Here is a 10,101-nt window from a genome sequence, read left to right on the forward strand (position 1 = left end):
TCCCGACGACTTGGCTTTTTTTATGGATTTTGGTGACTGTTATAAATCGTTTTGACCTGTGCTTTACTTTGGATTCCGAGAACTCTGTTATATATGTCTTGTATTGAGATTTAGTAGAGTTCTTTTTTTATTTTTTCGTGCAGATTTTTTACATTTAATTGGTGTAAGTCAACAAATATATTGTTAAGGGGTACCACTATACTAATAGCATTAACAACTGAGTCTTAGGGCCATAAATCATTTCTCTATATCTATCTCGCTTGCACTTATGGGTCTTATGGAGCCGTCTATAGTATGCGCATTATCATCTGAGTCGTCCGGTCATAAAAGTCAAAAAAGATAGGAATGTGCAGCGCGCCTACCTGCGCACCCTAATTATCGATAAACGGCTACCTGCGCACGTGCTAATGATGAGTCAATAATGATTTGGACGATTCTGATTGGTCAGTTTCTAATGTAATTGCATTGCGTATTTTTTTTGCTATAAATGTGTTTACTGCAATTAAATAAATACATTCATGTGTTACTCGTTGCGCACTATGGATACTAATATATAATAAATTTGGCAGAAGACGAAGATTCTGATGATGAAGACTCAGATGAAGATTAATTTTATTTAGTTAATAATTATATAATATGAAATATGTATTATATTAAATCAAATATTGTTAATTTTTTTAATTTTGTGAACAAGATACGATAATAAACTTTACTTATCGATAATATGTCTTTCATTGTTACACCCTTCACTAGACGGCTCCATAAGACCCATAAGTGCAAGCGAGATAGATATAGAGAAATGATTTATGGCCCTAAGACTCAGTTGTTAATGCTATTAGTATAGTGAAGGGTGTAACAATGAAAGACATATTATCGATAAGTAAAGTTTATTATCGTATCTTGTTCACAAAATTAAAAAAATTAACAATATTTGATTTAATATAATACATATTTCATATTATATAATTATTAACTAAATAAAATTAATCTTCATCTGAGTCTTCATCATCAGAATCTTCGTCTTCTGCCAAATTTATTATATATTAGTATCCATAGTGCGCAACGAGTAACACATGAATGTATTTATTTAATTGCAGTAAACACATTTATAGCAAAAAAAATACGCAATGCAATTACATTAGAAACCGACCAATCAGAATCGTCCAAATCATTATTGACTCATCATTAGCACGTGCGCAGGTAGCCGTTTATCGATAATTAGGGTGCGCAGGTAGGCGCGCTGCACATTCCTATCTTTTTTGACTTTTATGACCGGACGACTCAGATGATAATGCGCATACTATATATATTATAGAGGTTTTGACGAAGATGACTCTATTCAAAGAGACGGAGTTGTTTATGTTCACAAAAGGAAAAAAAATAAATAATTATATGTATCCCATTTGTGTTTTTATTATTTGTATCCGAATTCCTAAATAAAATAATAGAATTAAAGAACAGTTAATACTAGTAGGTAAACATTCTGTTTGTGTCTCTATGGATATAGGTTTATATACGTAATTCGACACTCATTTTATACTTATGGGTATATATTATAATTGGTGTAGTTCTCTATCTGCTCACATGATGGCGCTAAGCAGAGATGGCATCTGAGGACTCTATACCCTATATTCAATGTACTCTATGCCTTTCAAGGTCAAAAAATAAAATATTTAATATTTGCAATCAATCATAAATCAAAAACGAAACGAAAATAAAATATTAAACAACGTATGAAATTGATTTTTATGTCCTTATTTAATTGTTTTCTCTTTAATATGCGTTCCTGAGGTATTAATTGATACTACATCTATTTAGTGTGATAGGTTTATTGAGGAAAAGGTAATAATATTTTTTTTTAAATAAACTTTACTTACTTTTAACGTAATAAATAGTTAATCAATTTCACTGTTTATATGTAATAATATACCAAACCTATTCATGTTGTCATTAGATTCATGAGAATTCTACTTGTTAAGTAATGAAATAACCTAGCGACTTGCGAGTATGTAGTTATTTGAGATTTTTTTTGTAGCTGCAGAAAATTATATTTTATACTATGGATTTGTTACGTGCCTACAAAATCACCTCAAAAGTGATCCGAATTAGGCTACTTTACTGAGCGCACAAATGTAAAATTTTGTGTTTGCTTACATTATAGTTTTACACTTCCTTAACAATTTTTTGACAATATTTGGGTATTATATGTTTAAATAACTTTCGTTGTTTATTTACTACGCCAGCAAATGAAATTAAGACAATTCGCCACTTTTTGCGCTTCAGTTTCAACATGTTAGTGACATCATCATCATTTTCATCATTATTAACCCATATTCGGTTCACTGCTGAGCTCGAGTCTCCTCTCAGAATGAGAGGGGTTAGGCCAATAGTCCACCATGCTGACCCAATGAGGATTGGCAGACTTCACATACTCAGAGAATTAAGAAAATTCTCTGGTATGCAGGTTTCCTCATAATGTTTTTCCTTCACTATTTGAGACACGTGATATGTAGTATCTTAAAATTCACACAACTGAAACTTTGGAGATGCATGTCCCGGACTCTCCCGGACTAGATTTGAATCCACACCCTTCAGAATCTGAGACAGAGGTCATGTCCACTGGGCTATCACGGCTCTAGTTAGTGACAGAATATTTAATAATACCTATCTTTAGCTGCAGATGATGATTATACAGCATTGTGACCTTTAAAAATGCAACAGAGGTAGTAGGTATACATATAGTAGATAAATAATATAGTGAAAAAAAAACAAGAAATAAGACAAATATTTTTAAATTACTAATTACTACTTCATTGTTTATTTCAGATGTCCAATGGCGAATACAGACACGTTTGGCGAATAGTCATCAGGAACTTCATTAATTCCTTGAAGCCAAGGCAAATTCAAGGGAATCATATAGGTAAAACAAGTGTTGGATAATTTACTTTGTAAAGTCAGAAGCATTGTAACAGTAAATTATTTTTCAAGGGTAGTACTTTCTTCACATTGTAAGTATGTGAAGAAAGTACTACCCTTGAAAAATATTTTACTGTTACAATAGTGTTAGTATAAAATAGTATTTTATTTTTTCTATTCTACATAAGTTAGCCCTTGACTACAATCTCACCTGATGGTAACTGATGATGCAATGTAAGATCGTACCGGAACACTAAATCGCTTGGTGTATGTCTTTGTCAAATAGTATTGACAGACAAACCAACAGTAATGTTAAAAATACTATTTATTTTGGTATCATGTAAATAACCATAAGAACTTGAGAAAATACAGTTTATTTGAAACAGACAGACACTTTAATTTTATTCATATTTATTGAAGTATTGAAAGTATCATGAGATGTGTACACCTAGCCATAGAGCTCATAAAGCATAGTACTACCACAATGCTTAATTGATAATTTTGTTGTCAAAAAGCATTTGTTGTGTGAAAGGTAGTAGTCAGTGAAAATACAGGCTGAATAGATAAGTAAGGTGGATGGTTGATGAGTAGCCTCCCTCTCAAGTTTATTAGTTCTTCCAAAAAATATCACAAGTATCACCTGATATGTGTTCTTACAAAAAATTCAACACTTCCAAAAAAATAATTCTGATTATTATTTTAATGTAATAAAATTAAATGTAATGATAGTTACAAATCCAAATCTTTTTTGTTAAAAATAAAAACAAAAAAGTTCAAAAATTAAAATCAATTTACCTAACATGTTGTTTACTGAGTTATCAGGAGGTTTGTCAATTTTAAGTCAACATGAGCTGATAGTGTTTGTTTGAGTAACAAACTAGTTTCATGCTGCCCAAGGCTGTTGAGTTTTGAATTTTCTTCTTAGTTGGTTAGTTAGTTGATATCCGTTAGGTACTTACTACCAGTTCAATAGTCAACTGATGTGTCAAAAGTGCTTGTAAACTGAGCCTACCTGAAATAAATGATTTTTGATTTTGATTTGATTTGATATTGGTATATAGTACCAGTCCAAAGTCCAATACTGGTTGCTGGCAGATTTTTCTCCAGATTCAGAAGTCCCAAATTGATGATTATAATGATTACTAAAATGTTTTTGCTGTAAATTATATTTAGCCATGTATTTATACATGGATAATGTTTCACTTTCCATTCCACTTTTGCAGACCAAGAGCTAAGCTACATTAAAGCTAAACTAAGTCAGTATAAACTCATAGCTCATACTCATAGTCAAACAAACATGGCTTAGTTAGCATCGGTTGGAGTTTGCACGCAAGTATGAAAAACTTCCTTACCTGTGCAAGCTAAGCTCACTTAGCTTAACTCTTGGTTTGCAACCTGCATGAGGATACAACTAGGTATACAATGGGCGAGGTCTGAACCTACGATCTTCGAGATCGAGATTAGAATCTGGCACTTGCAACATAGGCATCTGGCAATATAGGCGCGAAATATCCTGCGGGATTTGTAATTTTTTTTTAATTGATTTATTTATTAATTTATTTTTAGGTAAGGATTATATAGGGAATATGTACTATGAGATACCAGCAAATCCTAGTGCTGGCAAGAGGAAGGCATCACGGTGGTACGACCCACCGAAGGGTCAAGATTTTCAGGACCCCATACCAGCTGAGTGGGAATCTTGGCTTAGAATGCGAAGGTTTGTAGTTTAATCTTTAACATACTCGTAAACTTGCATCATCACACTAATATCTATACTTAATCTATATCTATACTTATAATGAATCTGTAGCAGGTACAATTCTGTTTCTGTTCGTTCATGTTTCAAGTTATACTTTTGTAAAATGGTTATTGGACTATATTTTATCTATACTAATAATATAAAGAGCTTGTTTGTTTGGTTGAACGCGCTAAGATCATTAACTACTGGTCCAATTTGAAAAATTATTTCAGTGTTAGATAGCCCATTTATCGAGGAAGGCTTTATAGGCTGTATATTATCACGCTAAGACCAATAGGAGCGGAACACCAATGAAGAATGTTTCAAAATATTTTTTTCCTATTGAGAGTTTACGCTGCGTAAACGGTTAAAGTTTCGCAAAAATAATGTATGACAGAATTGTTCCCCTTTAAAAGTTCTAAAAATTGTCCGCGTCAGTTCTAGCGGGATTTGTTAAAAACTGAAAACGCGGATGAAGTCGCGAGCTTCCGCTAGTTATATACAGGGTGATTCGGTCTTTAGTGCGGATATTTTTTTTCGTGGTTCTGTATCATTAATAGAATATAAATCTACAAACAGTTCGATACATTTTATGTAATTTTTTTTTTTTTAATTTATGTCTCTAAAATAACAAAATAATGTACATATTATTACTAAACAAGATATATTCAGCTTAAAAGTGATCTGGTGACGTTCTTTAGGTATCAAACGTAAATAAAATAAACGCACAATAGGGTGACCCTAAAATTCTGTTCAAAAGTAAATAACTTTAGCTAACGATAATTTTGTTATTTTTGAGTTAAAAAAAAAAAAGAAAAAATACGTGATCATTAAATTTTGTTTATGTACAAAATATAAAAATATCCGCACTAAAAAAATTTTCTTCCTGTATATATGTATAAAACATGCGAAAATATAAATAATATTACTCCCCTCCTCCCAACTTGTAGGTTATTAACTACTATTAGCTACTACTACTACTACTACTACTACTACTACTACTATTACTATTAACCAGTATAATTAGTAACAGTACTATTCTCCAGCAACGAGGTTATTAAAAGTTAAAGCTATTACTAACCAACTGCTATTTTACTGTTGCTTAATTAATACAACCGTAACAGCCAAAATGTCCTGCAAATTGCGTGAGACATTATCTCGTTCCGACGCTCAGAAATTTTTATTACCTGGTCACCCAGTTAGCTACCAGAAACAAGAATTTTCGTAAATATAAAAGTTGAGCGACCATCAAGATCTGATCAAGATGAAGCTTTTCACGGAAAATTAACTTGAAATGCTCCACAAATCCTGCTAGTTAATGATAATAATAATTTACTTTTAGGAAACAGCTTAATGGTATTATTATCTTACAGAGTAGAACCACCAACAGCCGAAGAGATTGAGAAAAATCTCGCCATTGCAGAGATGAAAAAGATAAATGCAGCCAAGTTGGAACAACAAAGGTTGGCTGAAGGCGGCGCCCTACCTGCTACGATGGAGAAGGGCCCGGAATCTTTTCCAAAATACAGAGAATATCAAGCAGGCGATCCAGATAATAAATATAATAGAAATAGTTAAGGATTTATTTATTTATTTTATTAGTTCAATGTCATTAGTTGGTAGTACTTAGTACTTACTAAACCTGCCTGTGATTTAACGTTATTTGTTAGAAAGCAATAAAATGTTTTAAAATATCAAATTTGTCTTTATTTTTGTATCTCTTGCAACTTCTCACTTGCAACGTAGTCGCCGATGTAAAAAAAACATCTAATGTTATAAGTTTGATGACTAATGGACCGATTATGATGCAGTTTTCTCATTGACCTATTATAATAAATCACGCACTGGAAAAAACAAAACAAAACTGGAAAATTTTGCTTTGACAGTTTTAGAATGATTGCTAAAGAAATTATACCTAAAGGCCTTTAAATATAGTAATGGTATTCAATAAAATCCCAAATTCAGAGCAAATTCAACCAGGATCGAGTTTAGGGTTGAATTTGCAAATGCGACTATTTGTATTGAGTGCCAACAACTTGTTTGCCACTTATTGAATGGGGACGTTCTTGGTCGCTGATTGTGCATCCACTTTTTAATAGGAGATCGATGAGTTTCAAGAAAAAAAAACTAAATTATTTGAGTTGTGGCATGGTCTCATCATCATGTTGTTTCAGTCAATGGTCTTATAGCGAAAAGCTTCAACCAACATCTCACAGTTAAACGAAAGCTTCTTAAGAGCTTTCGCTTAACTGTTAGATCAAGAGTCAGGATACAAAAGGCAGTGATTCTTGAGACAGCGCGTATTGTGAGGAGGTTCCTCACTCTGGAGCCCTGACCACCGGTTGCTTGGGCACTCAAACGTCCCGCAACGGGAGGGTTGAATTATTTTTTTTAAGTTTTTAATAGTGTTTTATCAATATTCCCATTCCTCTCCAACTAGTCGGAAGAGACTGTATAAGGAGTGGTCAATAGTCCAGCTGGCGGGGATCTAATCACGACCACGATGATGAGTCCTTTACCCTTGAGCTATTGAGGCTTAAGGGGCCCCACGGCAATGTTGCTAATCCCGCTCTTGTTCTTACTGTCCAGCCAGGTAGAATAACCAATAGGTGTGTCAAAGAGTAAATCCGTTCAGTAACTATAGCTTGGCAAATTCGTTCGTAACACTCCCGATGTTCCGCGCGGGCCGGGGACGTGTAGCGATGAAAGAAAAACCCACGACTGATGCACCTCACTTCCTCGCACGTAGGATATCACACTCGCGCAGTCTTTCCCCCCGCATGTCATAGGAGGGTCATTAACGAACTCGCCAAGCTATAGTGCCGGAGATTAGCTTGAGTATATATACCTACATAAACAAAAATAGCCCTAACTTATGTTTTATTACTGTTAACTTTATTTATTTAAATACCTAACTAGCTATTAATAAAAGTAACTATAAATATTAATTATGACGTTGGTAGATAGTCAATGGAAAAATTGCGATAAATATCTAATTAGCAAACAAGCGCCGGCCGACGTTCGGGAATTGTATGACGTAAATTGATGCCAATTGAATAGTATGAGAGCTATCTGTTTTTACTCAACATAGTTTAATATATAGTCCAGGATCCTTGGAGCATTTTTACAATTGATTACTATCGAGTTAAGCCAAAGTTAAAAAAAATAGCTGGTAAAAATAGCTAATAAAAACAACTTTTAATAACCTCGTTATTGATACAAGTTGGGAGGGGGGGAGTTTACCATTTCGACTGGACTTGATTCGCACTCAAATTCAACAACAACAACAAAATTGTCTGTTGTTTTTGGAGAGGGACGAGGTAAACACATCGAAAATATTGAACACCAATAGACATACAGGTATTACCTGTGTCCTTATACTACACACACTATAAATTTTAAATCGTAATACACACACGTGTAATTATAACACAATTAAACATCGATTTTATAGATGCAGATTATATGAACACGTCTGATCGTGAACATATATTTTTGACAGACTGACAGAGGGTAACCTCTAGCTTGCGAGTAAGGTCCTATAGAAAGTAATTGGTCTGAGACTGTGATGGGGATGATGACTAGGTTTGATTATGTTGTAAATAAGGTCAATATTAACTAATTAATCTAAGTAAAAAACAAAGATTGACTGGATGTTTGCAAAGTACATAAGATTATAAAATAGAACTTAAGAGCAACAAGAACAACTTAAGAACAACAACAACTTAAGAACAACAAGGTGCCAGGTGATGACGGAATCACAGCTGAACTTCTGAAAATCGATACTTGAGGACCTACAGCGATTGTTGAATTGCGTTACTCACGAGGGCACAACACCTAAGGCATGGCACAGAAGCGTGGTGGTTCTGTTCTTAAAAAAGGTGACAATACCTTACTGAAGAATTACAGACCCATCTCGTTGCTGAGTCATGTCTACAAGTTGTTCTCAAGAGTCATCACGAATCGTCTCGCCCGAAGGTTTGACACTTCCAGCCTCCCAAACAAGCCGGTTTTCGAGCAGGCTTTAGTACCAGAGACCACATCCATACACTGCGGCAGGTTATACAGAATACCGAAGAGTATAACCAGCCACTTTGCCTAGCGTTTGTGATCGACCCCCCACTAGGTGGACCGAGGATATCAAGCGGGTTGCAGGGAGCCGCTGGATGCTGGCGGCTCGAGGCCGTTGTGCTTGGAGGTCCATCTCAGAGGCCTATATCTAGCAGTGGACGTCTATCGACTAGGTAAGGTAAGGTAGGTAAGGTAAACATAAACATACAAATTTGATTTGTAATTTTGTTTGAGCGCCCATACAAATCTAACGATCAGCGAATCAACGACGTCATTAATTCGTGCCATTTTGTATGGGGCGTTTTTCAGGGATCCGTGGCAGTGCCGCAAATCTGACTCTTTAAATCTCTGTACTGTACCTCCGAAAGTAATGATCGCAGATATCCTGTTACTTAAAAAAATGCTTTACTATTAGCATACTCCTAATTTATATACAATTTAAACAACTGTCATCATCCATGATATGTTTAGGGCGTCATGTTTTGCAACCTCAACCAGCACACCAGTTGGTTGGTGTGAGTGATTTTTTCGATCACGAATACATTACATACCCGAGACTATTCAAATGTAATAGGTACTTTAAAACTGGAATACCAGAGATTAGTGGTTAAAATAAACAAACACTTTAACTTTATTATTATGTAGATATTAATTACGTATATTAAAACAAATAAATTTATTTATGGATTAGGTACTCACTTATCAACAGTGCCCAATCCTACTAATATTATAAACGCGAAAATTTGTTTGGATGTATGTTTGGATGTTTGTTACTCTTTAACGCCGCTACTACTGAAGCGATTTGGCTGAAATTTGGAATGGAAATAGATTTTACTCTGGATTAACACATAGGTTACTTTTTATCTCGAAAAAATCCATGGTTTCCCGAGATTTGTGAAAACTAATGATTTTGATGTTATGAATGTTTGTTACTCTTTCACGTCTTGACTACTGAACCGAAATAGCTGAAATTTGGTATTGAGATATATTATAGCCTGGATTAACACATAGGCTAATTTGTATCCCGAAAAAATCCATGGTTCCCGAGGGATTTGTGAAAAACTAAATTCCACGCGAACGAAGTCGCGGGCGTCCGCTAGTGTAGACTAAAATATAAAAATATTTTGATATTGATATAATTCTACTATCTACTTGGTAGCCTAACCTAACCCACTACCACCTACAGAGAGAATATTATTTTTTATCGCTTGACTCTATATTTGACCCGCGGTGTAGGCACTTAAGTAGGCAATGCTCCTTCTATATTTAGCCCAAAGTTGCTAAAGTCTTTGACATTGATAACAGAGAGTAAGTAAATAATATTTTTAGTTGTTGTAATCTTTATTATATGTTGGGACAGTTTAGTAATAATTGTT

The 10,101-nt window shown here is 34.3% G+C and overlaps 1 protein-coding gene across 2 annotated transcripts; it reads left to right on the top strand.

Moving 5' to 3' along the window:
• The first annotated feature begins 1,696 nt into the window (after window positions 1–1,696).
• On the top strand, window positions 1,697–6,353 carry LOC112044233 (NADH dehydrogenase [ubiquinone] 1 alpha subcomplex assembly factor 2). 2 transcript variants are annotated; one of them, XM_024079999.2, is made up of 4 exons: window positions 1,697–1,842; window positions 2,827–2,920; window positions 4,483–4,633; window positions 6,028–6,353. In XM_024079999.2, the coding sequence occupies exons 2-4, from the start codon at window positions 2,827–2,829 to the stop codon at window positions 6,230–6,232; spliced, it is 450 nt and encodes a 149-aa protein (XP_023935767.1). In that variant the 5' UTR covers window positions 1,697–1,842; the 3' UTR covers window positions 6,233–6,353. The 2 variants fall into 2 exon arrangements, with proteins under 2 accessions (XP_023935767.1, XP_023935768.1); XM_024080000.2 differs by having other exon boundaries at window positions 1,697–1,839; window positions 2,825–2,920.
• The last annotated feature ends 3,748 nt before the right edge of the window (window positions 6,354–10,101 follow it).

The sequence above is a fragment of the Bicyclus anynana genome, chromosome 1 (genome assembly GCF_947172395.1).
Source record: "Bicyclus anynana chromosome 1, ilBicAnyn1.1, whole genome shotgun sequence".
Lineage (NCBI taxonomy): Eukaryota > Metazoa > Arthropoda > Insecta > Lepidoptera > Nymphalidae > Bicyclus > Bicyclus anynana.

Coding starts and splice junctions, on each gene's coding strand:
- LOC112044233 (XM_024079999.2), top strand. CDS start 2,827: ATGTCCAATGGCGAATACAGACACGTTTGGCGAATAGTCATCAGGAAC. Junction 2,921..4,482: donor AATTCAAGGGAATCATATAG/GTAAAACAAGTG, acceptor ATTTATTTTTAG/GTAAGGATTATATAGGGAAT. Junction 4,634..6,027: donor TCTTGGCTTAGAATGCGAAG/GTTTGTAGTTTA, acceptor ATTATCTTACAG/AGTAGAACCACCAACAGCCG.